This window comes from Dendropsophus ebraccatus, chromosome 1 (assembly GCF_027789765.1).
Source record: "Dendropsophus ebraccatus isolate aDenEbr1 chromosome 1, aDenEbr1.pat, whole genome shotgun sequence".
In the NCBI taxonomy this organism is placed as follows: domain Eukaryota; kingdom Metazoa; phylum Chordata; class Amphibia; order Anura; family Hylidae; genus Dendropsophus; species Dendropsophus ebraccatus.
The window spans coordinates 212,486,027-212,510,400 of NC_091454.1; the positions used below are offsets into that span (position 1 = coordinate 212,486,027).

Consider the following 24,374-nt stretch of genomic DNA (forward strand, 5'->3'; position numbering starts at 1 on the left):
TGTAGTTCCCCTACATATACTGGTCATATTCCATATTCCTGCTGTGACCTGTAGTTCCCCCTACACACATTGGTCATTTCCATATCCCTGCTGAGACCTGTAGTTCCCCTACATACTCAGGTCATATCCCTAACATATCCCACATGCTGAGACCTGTAGTTCCCCTACATACACTAGTCATATCCCTAACATATCCCATATCCCTCCTGAGACCTGTAGTTCTCCTACATACTCAGGTCATATCCCTAACATATCCCATATCCCTCCTGAGACCTGTAGTTCTCCTACATACTCAGGTCATATCCCTAACATATCCCATATGCTGAGACCTGTAGTTCTCCTACATACTCGGGTCATATCCCTAACACATCCCATATGCTGAAACCTGTAGTTCCCCTACATACACTAGTCATATCCCTAACATATCCCATATCCCTCCTGAGACCTGTAGTTCTCCTACATACTCGGGTCATATCCCTAACACATCCCATATGCTGAAACCTGTAGTTCCCCTACATACACTAGTCATATCCCTTACATATCCCATATCCCTCCTGAAACTTGTAGTTCTCCTACACACAGTGGTCATATCCCTAGCCCTGGCTGCTGAGACTGTTTTTCCCCTACATACTTTGGTCATATTCCTGGCCGCTGTGGCTTATAGTTTCCCTACATACACTGGTAATATCGCTAGTCTCTGAGGCTTGTAGTTCCCCTGTATATACTTTTCCTAACCCTATTTGCTGAGGCTTGTAGTTCCCCTACGTACACCGGTCATACCCCCAGTCACTGAGCCTTGTAGTTCCCCTATATACACTGTTCCTACCCCTAGTAGCTGAGGCTTGTAGTTCCCCTACATACACTGTTCCTACCCCTAGTAGCTGAGGCTTGCAGTTCCCCTACATACACTGTTCCTACCCCTAGTCGCTGAGGCTTGTAGTTCCCCTATATACACTGGTCATATCCCTAGTCGCTGAGGCTTGTAGTTCCCCTACACACAGAGGTCTACCAGTCCTGGCTGATGCCTGAGAGTGCGAGAACCCTAAACCTTCACCTCTCGTCTACTTCCATCAAGCAGTGCAGGACCTTCCCTACAGGTAGAACCAGTTTGACATCTCACCTCGGCTTTTTGTGACTCGGTCATAAATTTAGTAACCGATTACACTCTATATAGAGCGATCGGTCGGACGTGAGGCAGTTAACCCTTCATGACCCAGTTATTTTGCCATGGGTGATGTGTCATATGATTGCATTAACTAATGGTTTCAGTACTTGGCTCTAGAGGTATTTGATACAGCAGTCACATGGCAACATTACGTGACACCTCACCAATCATTGGCCAGTTGCACACAGGTCGCATGCTGCGTCGGCTTGTGACTTCCCAAAACAGCGCCTTTCCTGTTTATGGGTTGTGTCTAGTATTGCATCTCTTTTTCATTGGAGTTAAGAATAAGATGCAATACCACTTGCAACCTGAGGATAAATGTGGCGCTATATTGCTTTTATAACAAAGACTTTTTTTAGAGGAAGGTGGCGAAGCTGCTTTCTTTAAAGCGGTTGTCCAAGATAAGAAAAACATGGTAATTGCCTTAAAGAGGTTGTCCAGGAGTAGAAAAATATAGTTCATTTCTTCACCCCCTGTGTGGGGAATTACAACTCCATCCACTTTAATGAAATAGAGCTGCAGTACCACACACCAACTGAGCACAGGGGTGGCGCTGTTTTTGTAAGAAAGCAGCTATTTTTTAATACTACATAATGCCTTTAAGACGGCAGCCAATTTTTTCTCATCTTGGACAGCCCCTTTAAATGGCTAAGGACTACGGTTACTGCCATCTCATCCATCTCCGTAGATCGGATACAGTGTAGGCACAGTATCACCGCTACCGCCCTCTGATCCCTGGGTCACCTGACCATCTCTCTGTAGTTGCGTAGTCTTGGCACTCTCACAGCTCTATCTCTCGGGGAGTGTCCCGGTGATAGGGATCTTCTGACTTGTGATCCTGATGTAATACCGGGTTGTGTGTCATCCCATCCTGTCATTATATAATACCACCACTGGGGGGCTGTGTGCTGGGTTCTTTATTGTGTACAGCCTGGGGCCTCTCCTCTAGAGCTGTGTACACATCAGCCCACTAGGTAAACACGCCAGACCTGCTTTCTATCCCTATAAGAGACATTACGTCATAGCAGTCTTCAGCACGATCCATCATGTGTGATCACCGCCACCACCTGGGCTATGACTGTGTGTGGGCAGCACCATATAGCACCTGATCATCAGTTACACATCACTATACTAATAAGATCAGTCTCTACCACTTTCTGATCTGCTTTATCCGGACATTTACAGGGCCTCTGTTTGCTGTCAGTAAATAAGACTACACATTCCGAGTCTGCTCCTCCCACCAGAGGATGACAAAGACAGGAGGAGGAGCTATGTGACATGGAGTCTGCTCCTCCCACCACAGGGTGACAGACAGGAGGGAAAAGCTATGTGACATGGAATGGCTTCTCCCACCACAGGGTGACACAGACAGGAGGGAGGAACTATGTGACATGAAATGGCTCCTCCCACCACAGGGTGACACAGACAGGAGGGAGGAGCTATGTGACATGGAGTCTGCTACTCCCACTACAGGGTGACACAGACAGGAGGGAAAAGCTATGTGACATGGAATGGCTTCTCCCACCACAGGGTGACACAGACAGGAGGGAGGAGCTATGTGACATGAAATGGCTCCTCCCACCACAGGGTGACACAGACAGAAGGGAGGAGCTATGTGACAAGAAGTCTGCCTCTCCTACCACAGGGTGACACACAGGAGGAAGGAGCTATGTGACATGGAATGGCTCCTCACACCATAGGGTGACAGACAGGAGGGAGGAGCTGTGTTATATGGAGTCTGCTCCTCCCACCACAGGGTGACAGGAGGGAGGAGCTATGCGACATGATGCTGCCCTGTTATGTAGTCTCCCCTATTGGCTAGTATATGTGAGTCCTCAGGGCAGTGTTTTGTTATACAGCAGCACTTGTGATCTCTGTGGGTTGTAAACTTCATTTTTTTTTATTTATTTTTTTACAGAATATGCTGAATTCCTGCACTGCAAATCTAAGAAATTCACAGACTTCGATGAGGTTCGTCAGGAGATCGAAGCTGAAACAGACAGAGTAACTGGAACAAACAAAGGCATCTCACCGGTCCCCATCAATCTGCGGGTGTACTCCCCTCATGGTGAGCGTGGGGTCTGAGGAAGGGGCATCACATCAATCTATGGTTACATTACAACAGAGAGCAGCTCTAGGCATGATACAGCCCAGGATAATGGGACACTAAGCAATCATATGTTTATATATAGGAGCAGTATTATATTCTTATATATAGGGGCAGTATTATAGTAGTTATATTCTTGTACATAGGAGCAGTATTATAGTAGTTATATTCCTGTACATAGGGGCAGTATTATAGTAGTTATATTCCTGTATATAGGGGCAGTATTATAGTAGTTATATTCTTGTATATAGGAGGCAGTATTATAGTAGTTATATTCCTGTATATAGGAGCAGTATTATAGTAGTTATATTCCTGTATATAGAGGGAGCAGTATTATAGTAGTTATATTCCTGTATATAGAGGGAGCAGTATTATAGTAGTTATATTCCTGTATATAGAGGCAGTATTATAGTAGTTATATTCCTGTATATAGGAGCAGTATTATAGTAGTTATATTCCTGTATATAGGAGCAGTATTATAGTAGTTATATTCTTGTATATAGGGAACAGTATTATAGTAGTTATATTCCTGTATATAGGAGCAGTATTATAGTAGTTATATTCTTGTATATGGGGGGCAGTATTATAGTAGTAACATTCTTGTATATAGGAGCAGTATTATAGTAGTTATATTCTTGTATATAGGGAACAGTATTATAGTAGTTATATTCCTGTATATAGGCAGCAGTATTATAGTAGTTATATTCTTGTATATAGGAGCAGTATTATAGTAGTTATATTCTTTTACATAGGGGGCAGTATTTTAGTAGTTGTGTTCTCTGTATATAGGAGCAGTATTATAGTAGTTATATTCCTGTATATAGGAGCAGTATTATAGTAGTTATATTCCTGTATATAGGAGCAGTATTATAGTAGTTATATTCTTGTATATAGGAGCAGTATTATAGTGGTTATATTCTTGTACATATGGGGCAGTATTATAGTAGTTATGTTCTCTGTATACAGTCATTAACATTACAGTGAGCACAGGAGAATGTTCCTCTCAGTATATAGAGGTTATATGTCCTGTATCTCTCCCAGTAATCTCAGTATATAGAATTGTACTGTAATGGTTGAGCTCCTTTGTGGAGCCTCTGGGCCCATCCTTCCTATATATTCGTATTCATAGACAGTGTGGGGTGAACAGCATTGTCCTCAGGAAATAGAAATCCATTAAGTACACTTCTTCTTCTCCTCTCTCTCGGTCTCTTCCATCTTCTCCTCTCATTGTTCACTCCTGAGACATTAGATGCAGGATGTAAAATGCGAGCACTCAGCTTCTTATAGCTGTATATTACATTTAGCCTTAGGAATCGGAGCACCAGTCAGACTGTACTGTAGAGTCGTCTGTATGATTCTTATAAAGGGTTAAAGGCGTATTCCTCCCTCTGTAATTTATAGCATAGCCAGGGATACGCCATAAATCTCTCTTGGTGGGGATAGAACAGGAGACTGGTTCACCCGCCAGTAGTGGCTGCCTTCTCTGGAAATCTAGTACATATATGTTCTAGAACGGCATATAAACTCGATGTTCTGAATTATGAAATTATTTCTATCTTCTCCTTCCGCAGTTCTGAACTTAACCTTGATCGACTTACCGGGTATCACCAAGGTCCCGGTCGGTGACCAACCGCAAGACATTGAATATCAGATAAAGGACATGATCCTGCAGTTCATCACCCGGGACAGCTGCCTCATCCTTGCCGTCACCCCCGCCAATATGGACCTGGCCAACTCAGATGCCTTAAAAATGGCCAAGGAGGTGGATCCACAAGGTGAGAACACTGCCATTATTACTGTCCATTTGTTGTGATAGCTGACAGTATAGGTAACACCAAGAAGTACACATCCACACCTGACACTTGTTCTTAATACTTGTCTCTCTATTCCAGGGTTAAGAACTATTGGTGTTATAACCAAGCTGGATTTAATGGACGAAGGCACAGACGCCAGAGACATCCTGGAGAACAAGCTGCTGCCATTGAGGAGAGGTAAAGTTCTGCAGAAGATGTAAAGACTATACTAGATGGGGCGGTTATGTACCAAACCCAGCCATCAGCCGACATACAAGAAATGTTTGATGATATGATCGTTTTTACGCCGTGTGTCCTATGGAAAAACTGACTTGTTTTGTATGTTCCTCAAGTCGTTACGATTACGATATATAACATGTATAACTTTCATTTTATCTGATGGCCTGTAAAAAATTCAAACCATTGTTAACAAATATATGTTCCTTTAAAATCGCTCCATTCCCAGGCTTATAGCGCTTTTATCCTTTGGTTTATGGGGCTGTGTGAGGTGTCGTTTTTTGCGACATGTTTACTTTCTATCGGTACCTTGATTGCGCAAATGCGACTTTTTGATCGCTTTTTATTACATTTTTTCTGGATTTGATGCGACCAAAAATGCGCAATTTTGCACTTCGGGATTTTGCGCTTACGCAGTTTAACGTGCGTAATTTATAGTTCGGGCGATTATGCATGCGCCGATACCAAACATGTTTGTTTATTTTATTTATAACATGGGAAAAAGGGGGGTGATTCAGACTTTTATTAGGGGAGGGGGCTTTTTCTTAATAATAACACTTTTTTTTTTTTTTTTTTTATACCTATACTAGAAGCCCCCCCCCAGCAATCTCCCCACTAGACCACCAGGGAACAGCTGCAGTAAGTCTTCAGATGCAGCTGTCAACTTTGACAGCTGCATCTGAAGACTTAATTAGCAGGCATGGCGATCGGACCGTGCCCGCTTATAGCCGCGGTCCCGGGCTACATGCCGCACCCGAGACCGCGGTGGTTCAAATTCTAGTGGTTGTGAATGATCCAGTCCCCATTTGTGCTGCTCTTGAGTATCGATCACTGCCCATCTAAAGAGCTCTTTAAAGTGAGCGCTGGTGTTGTATGCCACAGCTATCTGCCTGTGTTATACAGCCTTTACTCCAGACCACATGGAGCTCTATTACTTTTCAGCTTGTATTATATGCCAGTCCCTGTCCCCATATGCTGACCATGCTGACTGTCTACCCTCTAGGTTACATAGGAGTAGTGAACAGAAGCCAGAAGGACATAGACGGTAAAAAGGATATCCGGGCAGCCCTGGCTGCAGAAAGGAAGTTCTTCCTATCTCATCCTGCGTATCGGCACTTGGCTGACAGAATGGGAACTCCGCACTTACAGAAAAGCTTGAACCAGGTAGAGGTCTACTCTTCATTGGGACCACTTTGCCACAGTTTAAGGCGATGAAATCAAATGCTCAAGTGATATAGTCAGCTATACGCATATGTTTACCTTTACATTGGGATACACCGCATCCTCCTATCGGATATCTACAGTATATGTGATGGAAGGCCAACCTGTAATTGCAACACAGCTGTAGAATATTATCAGTCTAATTTAGTGATTTAAAGGGGTTATCCAGCGCTACAAAAACATGGCCACTTTTCCCAGCTCTTGTCTCCAGATTGGGTGGGGTTTGCAACTCAGTTCCATTGAAGTAAATAGAGCTTAATTGCAAACCGCACCTGACCTGGAGACAAGAGCGGGGCAAAAGTGACCATGTTTTTGTAGCGCCGGATAACCCCTTTAAGTGGGATCAGCCAAACCTATGATGTGTATGAGGGCTTTCTGACAATGAGAATGTTGGATATTGTAACCCTTAGGGAACCCAGAGCAGCAGCACACACACACACACACACACACACACACACACACACACACGTATGACTACGATCACTCGTTTGCAGGACTTATAATGGAGGTAGAGCTGCAAGAGGGGTCATTGCTGTCTCCCACTGATCTTACACACGTCTCCAGGGCTTGTGGATTGTCACTGGAGATGTGTGTAAGCTCTGTGGGGGAAAAAGAAACAAAATAAAAACATAGCTTCTCCCAAGGAACTCGGCCACCACTGGAGTGGAGAGCGGTGGTCTGGAATCTAGACAACAGGCTGTCAACACAACAGGGACACAAAGGGGCCAAACTACAAAAGAAAGCCTTTGAAAAATTGTTTTCCTTTGCATTCCCTACCACCTAACAAAAGTTTGGGTGATGGGAATACAGATTAAGGTTCAGGAGGGAAGAGTTTTTAATTAAAAAAAAAAAAAAATTGGACACAAGGATAAGGGGGCAAAATCTGATTGTTGGGGGAAACCACATGAGAAAAAATATTACTTTACTTAAAGAGTAGTAGATGCTTGGAGAAAACTGAGGTGGTTGGTAAATCTACAGCCTATAAATATAAACATATAAACCTGCCTGGGATAGATCATATATATATATATATATATATATATATATATATATATATATCTGTTAATTTAAGTTCTACCGACAATCTTCTATGTCACGTTACGTTCTATTGAGGTTGAGAGGATGACATCACATAGGGATATCTGGATGTGCTGATCTCTGGTCTTCGTACAGGTCGTACTTCAACCCTCTGTGGCACCTTGGGGGTAACTTAAGGATAAGCATCCATAATGTTTTTCTTGCCTCTTATTCCAGCAACTCACCAATCACATCCGGGAGACTCTTCCTGCGCTGAGGAGTAAACTGCAGAGTCAGATGCTTTCCCTGGAAAAGGAGGTCGAAGAGTATAAAAACTTCCGCCCTGATGATCCCACCAGGAAAACAAAGGCTCTTCTTCAGTAAGTGACAAGTCCTCCCTCCTGTAGGTGGCGCCACTTCTGTCACCGATCAATAAGTGATTGTTTCCCATTACCTCATGGATGCAGTGTATTTACAAAGGGAATCTAGTTACAATCTCTGTTGTAGCCAACAGCCGCATTCAGAGTTTGGCAAACTTCAGAGCAGAAATCTCCCAACCTTCCCTGTAATCTTGACACTGCAATCTCATACAGAAACAACCAATGCCACATTATAGGAGCTCGGCTAAACTGTGTTACTATCTATCATGTAGCCTCAGTGTGGATGCAGCTCTGACGAATATATCTGCATTACTATATGCTGGCTATACGGTGGTGCTGAAAAGTGAACATCCCCTCTAAAGGGGTTATCCAGGCCTAGAAAAACATGGCTGCTTTCTCCCAAAACAGCACTTCTCCTGTCCTCAGTTTGAGAGTGATATTGCAGCTCAGTTCCATTGAAGCGAATGGAGCTGTATTGTAATACCACACACAACCTGAGGACAAGGGTGGCGCTGTTTTTGCAGGAGAGTAGCTGTGCTAATCCTGAATAATCCCTTTAATGCCCGCTTCCTTTTCCAGAATGGTGCAGCAGCTCGGAGTTGATTTTGAGAAGAGAATTGAGGGATCCGGCGATCAGGTGGACACGCTAGAGCTCTCCGGAGGTGCCAGGATTAACCGGATTTTCCATGAACGCTTTCCCTTTGAGCTTGTGAAGGTAATTCCAGTCTTGCATAATCCAAGACGCCCTCCATTCTGCATATACGTCACCTATCCTGTCCTGGAAATCTCTATATGACTTAATGTCATGACCACTGCTTGCTGTCAGTGAATGGGAGAACATTTGTTTACATGCTTTACTTCCCCCGGGGAAGGCGCTCTCCCCTGTCTTGTGAATAGGTGATAATTCTTTGCTTATACATCAGCCTCCTGTGTTTAACCCTTTACATTCCATCTTAGATGGAGTTCGACGAGAAGGATCTGCGGAGAGAAATCAGTTACGCCATTAAGAATATCCATGGTGTGAGGTGAGTATGTTCGCTCATCTCATGGTTTCCTCGTGGTTTGATCATGTCTCACATCTTGATCATGTCTCATCCACTACTGTCTCCCTTCCCCCCACAGGACGGGTCTCTTTACCCCAGATATGGCCTTTGAGGCTATAGTGAAGAAGCAAGTAGTAAAATTGAAGGAACCATGCCTGAAGTGTGTGGATCTGGTCATCCAGGAACTGATCAACACTGTGAGACAATGCACAACCAAGGTAAGCCCGGAGTCCAGGAGGTGGAGCATTATGTGGTCACCTCTTATGCAGAGACGCTCACCATCTTTATATTTCTGTCGGTGAAAGGAAATATTCTTGTTCTAGGTGCAGGCCTTAAAGGGGTTTGTTTGTCAGGGTGATAGAAGAATGAAACAGAAAACTTACTCACCTGCCCTGATCCCCTTCAGGTGTCATTCCAACTACCCCCTGCCCTGGTTCATGTGTGGCATCAATCCTGCAGGAACTGGCTGGGGGGGAGGGGGTGTCACCACTGTTTGCAGGGTTTAGCAGTTCCTGTAGGGTAGACTGCAGGGACTGGGAGCTGCTGGAATGACTGAGGGATCAGGGCAGGTGAGTGTCTTAACATTACAGTCCTTTTGTGTTTTCTCCTGAGAAGTGCAGATTGGCCCCATTGACTTGGGCTGTTCAGTAGTCTGCAGTATTGTATATCACCCTGTATTATAACGTGCAGACCCACTTTAAGCATATTATATGTAAGCATAGAAGCAAGAAATCAGAGACCAGATTCCGTTATTGTATTGTACACTGAAGGACCGTCTGTTAGGTCTTTTTAGAAGTAAATTGTGACATTGTTTAGGTCAGTGGTCCGGCTATCCTGTCCGTAACTCTATTAGACCAATGGCTAATTCAGAACAGGAGACCTCACAATCTAGTTATCCGGGGACAAAGCACATTAGCGCCGGTCGTGTCTCGGCTGTGCGGCTCTCGTCGTGCCGTAACTGGTTGTTAGGAGTCCTTTCTAGCTGAGACTAATATATCTTGGGGCTGTGACCTTCAGGAATATAGGAGACCCCTGAAGACTGGTTAATCCAGAATGTCCTTAAAGAAGGGGGGGGGGGGGGTAATGGGATCCCGAGTCCCCCATGATAGCTTCAGAAGGAGTGTGGATTGAACATGCGTTCATTCAGAGTTAATGGGGCTGGCGGACACTATATAGCGGTCTCTCTCATGTATGACCCTCACTGGTGACCTATGAGTATAGGACTATGTTAACAGAATGGAAAGTGAATGTGTTGTGTTCCCGGATGTGGCGGGGTATGTTGTCTGTTTGCCCCTGCTTCCTTTTCCCTCTTTGTCCTCTACTAACTTCAACCTCTTCTTTACTCCTCCGTGGACTGTGACATCACTGGGTCAGAGGGCAACGCTTCATATGGAGGGTAAAGGTTTGAGAAGTGGTCTCCATCTTCAGATTCAGTCAGATAAGATATATATGTATCAAGACTCAGGTCTATTATGCACATTACCGGGCCCCTCCTTGGCATCTGGTCCTCTGTATTGCCAGTCTGCATACAGGAGGAATAGTACTTGCTGCACTTGCTGGGTCTGACCTGTAGGTGGCAGCTGCTGCCGTTATACATCATGCCGAACAGTGCCCTGACTTATAACCAAAGTTAGTTGTATAGGTCACTCCTATTCTGTATACCAAGAGGGTTTATCAGCATTTAGGGATGCTATGGAGCTGGGCTTAATACATAGGAGTACAGAAAGCTCTATGGAGCTGGGCCTCATACATAGAAGTTTAGGGAGCTCTATGAAGCTGGGCCTAATATATAGCAGTCTGGGGAGCTCGAGCCTCATAGATAGGAGTACGGGGATCTCTATGGAGCATCATACATAGGAGTCTGGGGAGCTCTATGAAGCCTCATACATAGGAGTATAGTGAGCTCTATGGAGCCTTATACATAGGAGTACAGGGAGCTCTATGGAGCCTCATACATAGGAGTACAGGGAGCTCTATGGAGCCTCATACATAGGAGTATAGGGAGCTCTATGGAGCCTTATACATAGGAGTATAGGAAGCTCTATGGAGCCTCATACATAGGAGTATAGTGAGCTCTATGGAGCCTTATACATAGGAGTCTGGGGAGCTCTATGGAGCCTCATACATAGGAGTATAGGGAGCTTTATGGAGCCTCATACATAGGAGTCTGGGGAGCTCTATAGAGCCTCATACATAGGAGTATAGGAAGCTCTATGGAGCCTTATACATAGGAGTATAGGGAGCTCTATGGAGCCTCATACATAGGAGTATAGGAAGCTCTATGGAGCCTTATACATAGGAGTATAGGGAGCTCTATAGAGCCTTATACATAGGAGTATAGGGAGCTCTATGGAGCCTCATACATAGGAGTATAGGGAGCTCTATGGAGCCTCATACATAGGAGTATAGGGAGCTCTATGGAGCCTCATACATAGGAGTATAGGGAGCTCTATGGAGCCTTATACATAGGAGTACAGGAAGCTCTATGGAGCCTCATACATAGGAGTATAGGGAGCTCTATGGAGCCTCATACATAGGAGGGGTCTGGGGAGCTCTATGGAGCCTCATACATAGGAGTATAGGGAGCTCTATGGAGCCTCATACATAGGAGTACAGGGAGCTCTTTGGAGCTGGGCCTCATACATAGAAGTTTAGGGAGCTCTATGAAGCTGGGCCTAATATATAGCAGTCTGGGGAGCTCGAGCCTCATAGATAGGAGTACGGGGATCTCTATGGAGCCTCATACATAGGAGTCTGGGGAGCTCTGTGGAGCCTTATACATAGGAGTCTGGGGAGCTCTATGGAGCCTCATAGATAGGAGTATAGGGAGCTCTATGGAGCCTTATACATAGGAGTATAGGAAGCTCTATGGAGCCTCATAGATAGGAGTATAGGGAGCTCTATGGAGCCTCATACATAGGAGTATAGGGAGCTCTATGAAGCCTTATACATAGGAGTCTGGGGAGCTCTATGGAGCCTTATACATAGGAGTATAGGAAGCTCTATGGAGCCTCATACATAGGAGTATAGGGAGCTCTATAGAGCCTTATACATAGGAGTATAGGGAGCTCTATGGAGCCTCATACATAGGAGTCTGGGGATCTCTATGGAGCCTCATACATAGGAATATAGGGAGCTCTATGAAGCTGGGCCTAATATATAGCAGTCTGGGGAGCTCTATGGAGCCTCATACATAGGAGGGGTCTGGGGAGCTCTATGGAGCCACATACATAGGAGTATAGGGAGCTCTATGAAGCTGGGCCTAATATATAGCAGTCTGGGGAGCTCTATGGAGCCTCATACATAGGAGGGGTCTGGGGAGCTCTATGGAGCCTCATACATAGGAGTACAGGGAGCTCTATGGAGCCTCATACATAGGAGTACAGGGAGCTCTATGGAGCCTCATACATAGGAGTACAGGGAGCTCTATGGAGCCTCATACATAAGTCTGGGGGGGAGCTCTATGGAGCTGCGGTGTCCTTGTCTGGCTTGATACATATATGTACCATAAAAACCACATATGTATATGTGCGGAGCCGCCTCCTGTCTGACCATGTAACTCTCCAGCACTCACCATTCATTGATGCTGCTTTCATGAGGCTTTGGTGTATTCATTTTCAATGAGTTTCCTGGGAAACAGTGCCACCCCTCTCCCTGGCCAGTCTCTGGTATGACACCCCGGGTGCCTCTGGTCAGTGTCTGGTATGACACCCCTGTCACTGAACTGAAATACAGGAGGCAGACCCTTTTTATGTAATACCTTAAAGGGGTATTCCTATGATGTATTCCAGTATATCCTATCACTTTATGAGCGGTGGGGATCTGACCTCTTAGCACCAGGTTTTATTCACAGATGAGTGCATCACAATGTGGGGCCGTCGGCCATTAGAAGAGTCCCAGTTCAACACAGATAAGTAGGACCTGTCCAAAATGGAGCAAACGCTTGATGCTTCTGCTTGACACCCGCCATCCATCCTCGCTCATGCATGCCGAAACAACTGAGTGTTAGCTTATGGACCAAGACTGCAACACTGATACGCATATTTTAGGAGTTTTTTGACCATTGACCCTTTTGCCTTATTTCTAGCTCGCCTCTTACCCCAGACTTCGAGAGGAGAGTGAGAGGATCGTCACAACGTACATCCGGGAGCGGGAGGGAAAAACTAAAGACCAGGTAAGTGGTTAATAATAAATTCTGCAACTTCCCTGTCTGCCCTAGGGTTGCGCTCTCTTTCCTATAGCATTAAATGGCGTTTGTAGTGTTACCTGCCCTCTCTAATCTATAAGGATGACATTTTGCTCGTGTCTCAAGTGTATTGTGACACGAGAGGACGACTATGTCCACGTTTCCCAAAGTGAATGTGACGTCTGCAGTGTCGTCTGTTTTATCCCAGCTCTGCTGCATCCACATTGTAATATACACTAATATAATGAACAATGGTTCCGGACAGCTACCTCCTGTGCAGAAGCCAACAGCAAGGGGAAGCCTAGCTTTTAGAGGAGAATCTGCCCCTAAGGATTGAGTCTAGTTGGGGTACACCGCATACTCCCTTCCATGTAACGCCTCTGTGTCCACAGGTTCTCCTCCTGATAGACATTGAGCTGTCCTACATCAACACCAATCATGAAGATTTCATTGGATTTGCCAAGTAAGTGCCCCCCTCATCCTGCGTACTATACCCCACTCAGGTGACCGCCATGACTATGCCGCATGGGTTTGCTGTTCTCCTGATTTTTTAGAAGTCTTCCGGTTTCTTGGAGTGATCTGGAGATGCTCGGTGTGAACACGCCTGGTCCTAGCCGCCTCCATAGCCTTATTTTTCAATGGCGTCTGTAAATGTGAGCATGTACCTCTAATCCTGTGACTTCATGTCACTAATGTGTGTGTTTTATCTCCTCACTGCATGTTGTGTCCAGATGAGGCCTCTCTGAATGGTTTGCCTTCTCTTACATTCACCGTTTGTCGTGTAGCCATACGCAGTGGTGTGTGCTTGTGCCGTCAGCTCTCTGCTTGCCCTGCTGTCTGTGTTGTGTACCGCCGCCATGTTTGGCCTGCCTCCTCTGGCTCATGTGTTGCCGCATGTCTCTCGCTTCTCTTGGTAACCTCTCTCCTGTGTTTTTCTCTTGCTGTCTCTTTTCGAACCTGCTCCCTGTCTCTTTTCTTTCTTCATCCTCACGATCATCGCTCACTCGCTTCCCTATTCTGTCACTTCCCAGCTGTTATACCGAGCAGCTCATCCCAGGGTGCGTATATATCACAGTGTTACCGGTGTGGGCGTCCTATGTCTGAGTGCTTGTTGTGTGGGCTCGCCCCTCTCTTTCCTTCCCCTTTCCAGTGTTTTATCAGTCTTCTAGGATCCACTTACTAAGGTCTTGGTTCACTCATGAATTATCCGCATCCTATATAATCAAGCAGTACTGCAGCATACAGCAAGGGGCAACCTAGAGCCGCAACCTCAGGGAAGAAAGGAGCTGGCCTCCCAATAGGCCAGACGTGTCAAACTCAGGCCCTCCAGCTGGTACAAAACTACAATTCCCATCATGCTTTAGCTTTGGCTGTCTGGGCATGATGGGACTTGTAGTTCTGAAACAGCTAGAGGGCCTGAGTTTGACACCCCTGCAATAGGCAGTGCAGCTTAGGCTGGGTTCACACTGCGTTTTTGCAATCTGTCTTTTTTTTTTTTTTTTTCCATCCGTTTTATGCAAAATACGGATGAAAAGCGCACAAAAAAAACATGCATTTGTGTGCGTCTGTTTTCCATTGACTTCCTTTATAAAAAAAAAAAATGTTTTATTTGTAGCCTACACAAAACCATGGTCAATCACGGTTTTTTGTTTGCTAAAAAAAACATGCATTTTGAGCCGTTTTTGGGTCCTTTTTAAGCAAGTCGGTGGAAAAATAGATCGGAATGGATGCACACACATATAAAACTTTTAAATAAAGAATTGATTTAAAAAAAAAAAAAAAAAGAATGGATGTGCACAAATACATCTGTTTTATGCATAAAACAGATTTAAAAAAAAAAAAAAAAAAAACGGATTGCAGGGGCAATGTGAACCTAGAAGGGGTTTTCCTGAGAATTTTTTTTTTTGTCTAAAACGTCGCTTTAATAAAGTTATACTACTTTGTAATATAACTTTAATAAAATAGATCTATAGTTTTTGTTTTTTTCCACCGGAGTACTCCTTTAATGGGGCCCTCTGGCTGTGGGGGGAGATGGGTTGCTGGATGTAAGGTTCCTGTTTTTTTATTGGCTGTTTTGTACCCTGTCTAGTCTGCCCTGGACTATAGATTATTGAAGGGATTCTCTGTGACTATTCAGGCCTTATAATAGGCCTTTTAATATGAAATCATTGGTGGTCAGGCTCTGGCACCCCATGATGAGCGTTTCACTGACCCTATCATCGTTTATCTGGTGTTGCCCTATATGTTTACTATTGGATGTGTCTGGCATTACAGATCATTTGTATAGAAGTCAATGTAATTGAAGCTGCAATACCAACTAGTAGTTGTACCATATGTATGGGCCATAGTGCACAGGTGTCCAACTTCTGCCGATCCTTACCATAGGCCATTAAAAGGGTTATCCAGGATTGGCTAAATCACGACTAGTTTCTTAAAAGAAGGCACCACCCCTGTCCTGAGGTTGTGTCTGGTATTATAATTGAACTCTAGAGGAACTGAGCTACAAACCCCACACGCAAACTGAGCACAAGAGTGTCGCTGTTTCTAGAAGAAAGTGGACATGTTTTTGTAAAGCTTGAGTAACCCCTTTACATTTCATATCGGAGAGGGTTCAACTCCCAGCACTTGAATTGATCAGCTGGTTGAGGGGCTTCACTGACCTGTTCATACTTTAACTAGTTTAGTGTCACACTTTAATTCTAACTTACAGCTTCACATGTACTGGATCCGCAGCGGATTGCACGCTGCGAGTTTGCAGCGAAATCCGCTGCGGGTCCTGGTAGTGTGAAGGTCTATGGGGTCACATACCCGCAGCAGAATTTTCATTGCACTACGGAAATGTGACCCGGCCCCTTTAACCCCCCGCATCCTGCCGCCCCCGACCCGGAGCATACATCACCTGCTCGGCACCGTGGATGTGTGTGAGGCTCCTGGCACAGCCATGGTGCAGTACGGGAATGATTGACAGGCAGAGACCCATTAGCGGCCTCTCTGCTTGTCATTCAACCCGCATTGCACACTGACAGGCAGAGAGCGGTGACTAGTCACGACAGTGACTCTTTAAAGTGAATAGGGCTTTGCTGTAATATTAGGAACCGGTCATGGCACACATGAGTCAGACCCCCACCGATGCCAAGTATAAGCCATCAGTATTTCACCTCCCTTTTATTGCTATAGCCCATGTCATTGTCTTCACCATCTTGGTTCTTTCTTGTAGTGCACAGCAGAGGAGCACCCAGCTCAACAAGAAGAGGGCTGTCCCCAACCAGGTAATTGTCCGCCACCAGAACCTGCCGCCATAACCAAACAGACACGCTTGTCAGGACCAGGTTACTATACGGTATCAGCACCCACCTCTACGTGGCGGCATCAGAATCATTGCATTCCCTTACTGTAGCACTACAACTCCCAGCATGTCTCCACCAGGCCGTGCTGGGATCTGTAGTGTCTATTCTGACCTCATCACCTGGAGAGCAGGAGCCGCACCGCCCCCCTGACCCTCTGTCCTGTCTCTGCTCACACGTCTCTGCCCTCTGCGCACCATTGCATGTGCGTCTGACAATTCGCATGGACACATAATTTTGCACTGACTTTTTGTTGTTTTGTTGTTTTTGGGGTTGACGGGAGTTTTTAATATTAACTGGATATTAATTGCATGTAATTTTCTCCCCCTCTTCCTCCTCCTCCTCTTCTTTTCGCTGCTGTTCCATTCTGTATGTACTTCATATGTGTCTCTTCCATAACTCTCTCTGGTCATACAATCCATTCTCCCCTCCCGTCCTCTGCTCACGCATCACCTTTAATCTTGTGACTCCTGCTATACTTAACTCAGGGAGAGATCTTGGTAAGTACTTGCTGAGTGTGAGTGACCATGCCTCGGCCAGGAGGGAACGGACACCATGGCTATTGGCCTCTGAGACATATAGAGTAGTGGTGGGTACCACAGTATATCATATGCATTACATCATTCCAAAGCCAAGGCTGTCCAGCCATGATGGGAATTGTTGTTTTGCAACAGCTGGAAGGCTGCAGGTTCCCTATCCTCAAAGCAGTTCACCCAATTTTTTTTATTTATTTCAGAACAACTGCTGCCAGAAAATGCTAGAGATGTGTAATTTACTTCTATTAAAAAAATCTCCAGTGTTCCAGTACTTATCAGCTGCGGTATGTCCTGCAGGAAGTGGTGTATTCTCTCCAGTCTGACAGTTATCTCTGCTGCCACCTCTGTCAATGTCAGGAACTATCCAGAGCAGCAGCAAATCCCCACATAAAACCTGTCCTGCTCTCCAAACTGGAAAGAATACACCACACCTTGCAGGACATACAGCAGCTGATAAGTACTGGAAGACTTGAGATTTTTCAATAGAAGTAAATTACAAATCTCTGGCACCAGTTAATTTGAAAAAGAAAAAAAAAAAAAGTGAACAACCCCCTTAATGTCAGGGTAGGTTTACATCTTGTCTTCTGCCCTATGTTCGGTGATACATCGGAAACTGGTGAGAATAGGCGCATAGCCTGACGTGGCCATTGATATGAATGGGCAAAGCGTAGTCATATTGTGGCTGCGATCTGGATATATACTGTATTTGTGTATGGCATTTTAATCCTGCGTACAAAAAAATAATGTGACTATGTTCTGCCCGTTCATGTCAGTGATCCAGTTGGCAACACATCAGGGTGTAGATCAGCATCTCTTTTAGAGGAGGATCTAGCTAAAGAACTATTTTTGGGGCATACATCTACACATACCCACCCATTTTAAGGTGGTTTTCCGAATTTTAAACTTGCTTGTCCCATATCCAAAGAATAGGGGACAAGTATGAGACCTGTGGCTCCAGTGATAACAAAGGAGCTGGGGCACTGATCTAGAGATCCTGGAAGTCTGACCCCCTGCAATCATATACTTGTCCCTTCTCCTGTAGATAGAGGACAAGTAAGCTTAAAGGGGAACTCTGGCGAAAATCTTTTTCTTTCAAATCTTTCAGAAAGTTATATAGATTTGTAATTTACTTCTATTTAAAAATCTCCTTTCTTCCCAAACTTCTCAGCTGCTGTATGTCCTGCAGGAAGTGGTATATTCTTTCCAGTCTGACACAGTGCTCTCTGCTGCCACCTCTGTCCATGTCAGCAGGACAGATTTTCGATGGGGATTTGCTACTGCTCTGGACAGTTCCTGACATGGACAGAGGTGGCAGCAGAGAGCACTGTGTCAGACTGGAAAAAATACACCACTTCTTGCAGGACATACAGCAGTGAATAAGTACTGGAAGACTGGATATTTTTAGATACGTTTCTGAAACCAGTTGATTTGAAAGAAAGATTTTTGCCGGAGTAGCCCTTTAAATCATAAAACTCCTTTAACCCCCTTCTTTATAAGCTATAATTCTACCTGCCAGCAGTCACCACTAGGGGCACCGTTCTGAAACAATTGAATTTAATTGCAGTCATTGATTCCCATGGTTTCCTTTCCCTGGCCGAGGAATGGTTTGTCTTGTTGCAAAGTGAAATCATGAACTGCCTCGTATCTGCGTCTTTTTCCAGCTTGCGTTCCCTTTTGCCGACATGTCGGGTTTACCCAATTTATCTCTCTGTCAATCAGATTAATCAGATGGGCAGTGTCCTGCATGCCTCTCGAGGACAATGGAAATGTATCAGGGGAGGGAGAGGGATTCTGTACTGAGTGGATGTGCAAATATCATTCAGGGTGCAGGACAGAGCAATGAGACGGGCATGGTGTCGGGTGGTAGATCTATGGTATTCTGTACTGGTGGGCCTCACAGGATTGTGAATCGGTTTTCCTGCGCTTGCTTTGCCCATGTTGGGGGGGTTGTCAGTGTGTACGCTTCAGTTTGCCACACTCGGTGGCTTTACAGGTTTTGCAAAGTGACCCTGTCACCTATGAGCATTGGAGGTGACTACTTTGCAAGATCGGGCCACAGTGGGTGACAGGTGCAAAGTGGTTGATAAAAGGACGCAAGGTAAGTGCCACTTTACAAAGCCGCCAGTCTTGTCTGTGTGTGCCAGCAGCAAAAACAACATGGCTTCCTCCTTAAAACCAAAGTAGCCACTCGCCTTGCTATCACAGACTCCTGGAAGGCGGCCAAGCTGTGTAGTCACACATCCTATGATCTGGTTTTGCCACCGCCTTTGGGTATCGGTAAAACTTGCTGTTCAGGATTATGGGAAAGCTTTGCGATGGCTCTTATGGGAGAGGTCATGGCAGCCATATTTGTGCTTTCCTAGAAGCAGATAAATTTTATCAGAGGTTCAGACCATAGCAGCCATTTAGAGCTTTGTCTGTGATGTCTGTGCTTTATTTGGGCACTGTCACGTTAAAAGAAAAGTTTTGATTGGTCGGGGTCTGACTGTTCTGACTTGACCGTTCACTAGAAGAACCAAGGGAGGGACATTCACAAATTCTGTGCACGGACGATGTTCTACAGACCAGAATCACAGAACTCCTGGCACCACGATTCATGATGATGTTGGTAGCTCCGAAACTGTTTAAAGGGGTTATCCAGCGCTACAAAAACATGGCCACTTTTCCCCCTACTGTTGTCTCCAGCTTAGATGTGGTTTGCAATTAAGCTCCATTTACTTAATGGAACTGAGTTTCAAAACCCCACCCAAACTGGAGACAACAGTAGGGGGAAAGTGGCCATGTTTTTGTAGCGCTGGATAACCCCTTTAAATCTTTGCGCTACTGTACTGACACAACCTCATGGCTGTATCAGTACAGTAGCAAGAAGATATACACTGATTCGGAGCTCCCATCATCATGAATGATACTCTGCCCATATTTACAGGCCATGCACGGAACGTGGGAATATGGCCTAAGTGTGTTCGTGCACACAGAGCCTGAAAACGCAAACCCTGATCAATCCAGCCTTTTGACATGTCAACGTTTTATTGATTAAAGTGACGAGTACACAATATAGTTTACGGAACTGACTTCTGATTGGCCGCTGAGGCCTTTTGCCATCTTACCTGTATGATCTGCACTGTGTATACCGGTGTCCCCCAACCTGACACTCTCCAGCTGCTGCCTGGGGGTTGTAGTTTTTCCACATCTGGAGAGCGGCAGGTTGGGGTACACCTGTATACGTTATGTGGAAGATTTATCAAACTGGTGTAAAGTAGAATTGGCTCAGTTGCCCCTAGAAACCAATCAGATTCCACCTTTCATTTTCCAAGGAATCTGTGAGGAATGAAAAGTGGAATCTGATTGGTTGCTAGGGGCAACTGAGCCAGTTTCACTGTACACCAGCTTGATAAATTTCCCATAATGTGTGTGTCATGTATGTGACATAGGACCTGTAAACCTGCCCCTTGTATTACATGCAGTCCTGGGTATTGCATGCAGTTTTCTCCCGTATGTAACTGGCATAGCCACAAAATCATCTCCCCCATCCCTCGCTGCATAATTAATCCCAGGACCGCAGGTATACGACAAAATGGCCGCCGTCTCTTAGAGGCTTTTGTGTAAGCTCTGTAGCAGCCTGCCCCTCGTCCGCAAAGGGACCCCCACATGATGGTTGCCTTTCTTTGTTTCCTTTCTCCCATCCCCCATCTTCTATATATTTTTTTTCTCCCCCCCCCCCCCCCCCCCCCCTTTTTCTCTCTTTGTAGGTCATAAGGAGAGGCTGGTTAACCATCAATAATATAAGTATCATGAAAGGCGGCTCCAAGGAGTACTGGTTCGTGCTGACGGCGGAGTCCTTGTCCTGGTATAAGGATGAAGAGGTAAAAACAAGACATGGGGGGAATCGGGGGTACATTTTTATTTCACGCACCTCAGGTCCATATGGTTTCTATCAGGGACACAACATAAGTACATACACAGCAATGCACCTCCGGCAGCGGCTCCTGTGGTCGTCCGTCCCAGTTTAACCAGTGTGTAGACTACTGTTCACGTTCTGTCCAACGAACACGTAGTCTGAACACTGGGAGAACGGGGCCAGCTGTAGTCGTCTTGGGGGGCCGGGTCCTTCCCTTATCGTTGGTCCTGCTGATCTGTGGAGCCATATAGCCTCTTTCTATATACAAGTCATTGGTTATAGACAATAGCGTTACATTAAGCCCTTATTTGCCCGTTACATTGCAATAATCTAGACGCCCGTATCCATGCACAATCTTTTATTGCTACCCGCCTAAGAGCAGATCTTACCAGTCTTCCCCCCAAAGCGTAGTGAGAATGGATGAGTGAGAGAGCGGCTGCAGGGTCGTCCAGGCTGGCCGTGACGTGGCATTGAAATGCTTTGAGCCTCGGGAACACATTTGTGGCTATGCAGGAAGTGAGAGAGGAGTGGTTAGGAGGCCGTTGGGGGGGCCCTCTGCCTCCATCACCCTTCATGGGCCAAAAATCCTCCCAGACACTTAAACTGTTCCAGATGTTTCATCTCCAGCCGAAACATATGCTCCTTTCCTTTAACCCCTCGCACTCCGTCCCAAGCTAGCTCCTATTGGCGAACACCATGTCCCCCCCCCCCCATATAAAAAGTTCCCTCATCTCGGGCGACACGTTATTGCTCCAATTAGCGCTTCAAATACCATAAGATGGTAAAAAGCTGCCAAGTAATAAGTCTACACAGCGCTCGGCACCGCTACATCTGTGCCAGTTTCCTGTCCGCTTGGTCATAACATTGACCGGCTCTACTGTGCCCCCTGCAGGAGAAAGAGAAGAAGTACATGCTGCCTCTGGACAACCTGAAGATCCGAGATGTGGAGAAGGGATTCATGTCCACTAAACACATTTTTGCTATTTTCAACACTGAAAGTCGGTAAGTTGTCGATAGCATTAGTGGGGGAGACTTGTATGTATTTTCTCCTGTTGAAGGGGTTCTCCAGCCTTACAGGATTGGGGGTCTGTCCTCCGGGAATTAGATTGGTGGGGGTCCGGACCCAGCGAGAGCTTCTGCTTGTCCTTGCACTTGAATATAACCGCTGTGCAGTACTATACACCTCCACTAGTAATCATAGAGAGAGGCAAGAAGGGAACACTGCAGAAGCTCCACCTTCATACAGCTGATTGTTGGGGGTCCCTGGAGTCTGACCCCTGCCTATAAATTCTGTAAGGCGGGGATCCCTTTTAAAGGCTGGGTCTACTTTTGCAGCCATTATTTCTGTTGCAAACATATGTACGTATAAAAATTGTAAACTGCGAACATGCAGACCATGCATTTCCTTATGACGTCTGATCCTGGGTAACACGGGGCATGTGTACTGCACCTTTTGTGCTTTTATAAAGAGACTGAATGACTATCTCCTTTGCCAGGAACGTATATAAGGACCTGCGTCAGATAGAACTGGCCTGCGACTCCCAGGAGGATGTGGACAGCTGGAAAGCCTCTTTCCTCCGAGCTGGCGTCTACCCTGAGAAAGACCAGGTTGGTGCTGGTACCATATAATAGATGCAGGGAACCTTAAGAGGCTCCTGATTCTTTATTAGAGCTCACAGTCCATACACCATAGTGCCACAGTACACACTCATACACTGAATTTTCCGCAGTATTGTGCCCCCTGTGTACTGCTATGTAATATTACGTGTGCATAGAATAGGTGCAAGGACACAGTGTCAGGAATAGTGGGGGCACCCTGACAGTGAGCAGTAATACTGTGTAGTCATGTGACATGTTGGGAGTTGTGTGGACACCCTTTCCAGTCATGTTATGTTTACAGGGAGTAGTATACATGCCCTTGTATGTCATGTGATGGTCATTCAGACTAGTATGGATGTCCCGTGTAGTCATGTGATATTTAGAGGGAGTAGTATGAAGTGCCTGCAGTTTAGCCTGGATGAGAGGAGCTGACACTTTTTTTTTTTTTTTTTTTTAATTTGCTTAGTGTCGCCTCCTTGGGGCAACAGTCTATATACCCACAGTATGTGACCCCAAGTGACACGAGCTAGAAACTGTCATCATATGACATTTAGAGGGGGTAATATGGATCCCCTGTGTAGCTATGTGACCTTTAGAGGGGGTAATGTGGATGCCCTGTGTAGTCATGTGACCTTTAGAGGGGGTAATATGGATGCCCTGTGTAGTCATGTGACCTTTAGAGGGGGGTAATATGGATGCCCTGTGTAGTCATGTGACCTTTAGAGGGGGGTAATATGGATGCCCTGTGTAGTCATGTGACCTTTAGAGGGGGGTAATATAGATGCCCTGTGTAGTTGTGGGACATTTAGAGAGGTATTGTGGATTGTGGATGTGTATTTTTTTTTTTTTTTTTTTTTATTTTGACCCGCAGACAGAGAATGAAGATGAAGTCCAGGAAAACACCTTCTCCATGGACCCCCAGCTGGAGAGACAGGTGGAAACCATCCGAAACCTGGTGGACTCCTACATGGCGATTATCAACAAGTCCATCCGGGACCTCATGCCAAAGACCATAATGCACCTCATGATCAACAACGTGAGTTCTCCCTGACAGCTTGATCTGACGCCATGTCATTTGTGTTCTCTGCAGTGTTGCGTCTCCCCCATGCGTCCCCCTGGTACACTTGTTTGTAGTGACCTGCGGGGGGCAGTGTCGTGACCCCGGGATTCTGTCATTTCCTCCTCTTTTGCAGACAAAGGATTTCATTCACTCCGAGCTGCTGGCGTATCTGTACTCCTCCACCGACCAGAACAGCCTCATGGAGGAGTCCGCAGACCAGGCTCAGCGACGAGACGAAATGCTCAGGATGTACCATGCACTGAAGGAGGCGCTGAATATCATCGGTGACATTACCACTAGCACCATCACCACCCCTGTCCCCCCACCCGTGGATGACACCTGGCTGCAGAACTCCACCAGCGGACACAGGTCTGTACTATAGGGCGGGATATTTCACTCTGTTATCCTTGCCATGATTAACTGAGCATGGTCTTCCTGTCATGTGATACAACGGAGGCCACGTGGCTCCAATCCTAGAAACTTAAATTTATTCTGTTTTATTTTTTTTCCCAGCCCAAATGTACAGAGGAGACCGATTTCCACCATAATGCCTCCAAGCCGCCCGCCTGCAGTGAGAGGCCCAACTCCTGGTCCCCCACTCATCCCTGTACCTGCAGGGGGCGCTGCTTATCCCCCCATCCCATCCCGCCCAGGTCCTGCGGCTGCTTTCCCTATCGCTGCCAATGACCCATTCTCTGCACCTCCACAGATCCCATCCCGGCCGGCTCGTATACCCCCGGGTGTACCCCCTGGTGTGCCCAGGTAAGAAATGATGGTGATAATGCACG

At 45.8% G+C, this 24,374-nt stretch overlaps 1 protein-coding gene across 3 annotated transcripts in view; it reads left to right on the forward strand.

Annotated features, from left to right (window-relative positions):
• Positions 1-24,374, forward strand: part of DNM2 (dynamin 2) — a 54,031-nt gene that overhangs the window by 17,448 nt on the left and 12,209 nt on the right. For 2 of the 3 annotated variants that reach the window (XM_069946707.1, XM_069946721.1), the window contains exons 3-20: positions 3,084-3,233; positions 4,844-5,047; positions 5,165-5,263; positions 6,306-6,466; positions 7,778-7,920; positions 8,500-8,635; positions 8,878-8,945; positions 9,043-9,181; positions 13,051-13,137; positions 13,542-13,612; positions 16,367-16,418; positions 16,982-16,993; positions 20,779-20,892; positions 21,820-21,929; positions 22,424-22,535; positions 23,398-23,562; positions 23,720-23,955; positions 24,100-24,348. In XM_069946707.1, coding sequence (XP_069802808.1) covers positions 3,084-3,233; positions 4,844-5,047; positions 5,165-5,263; positions 6,306-6,466; positions 7,778-7,920; positions 8,500-8,635; positions 8,878-8,945; positions 9,043-9,181; positions 13,051-13,137; positions 13,542-13,612; positions 16,367-16,418; positions 16,982-16,993; positions 20,779-20,892; positions 21,820-21,929; positions 22,424-22,535; positions 23,398-23,562; positions 23,720-23,955; positions 24,100-24,348 — 2,308 coding nt within the window. The remainder of the gene's footprint in view (positions 1-3,083; positions 3,234-4,843; positions 5,048-5,164; positions 5,264-6,305; positions 6,467-7,777; positions 7,921-8,499; positions 8,636-8,877; positions 8,946-9,042; positions 9,182-13,050; positions 13,138-13,541; positions 13,613-16,366; positions 16,419-16,981; positions 16,994-20,778; positions 20,893-21,819; positions 21,930-22,423; positions 22,536-23,397; positions 23,563-23,719; positions 23,956-24,099; positions 24,349-24,374) is intronic. The other variant, XM_069946713.1, reaches the window with a different exon arrangement.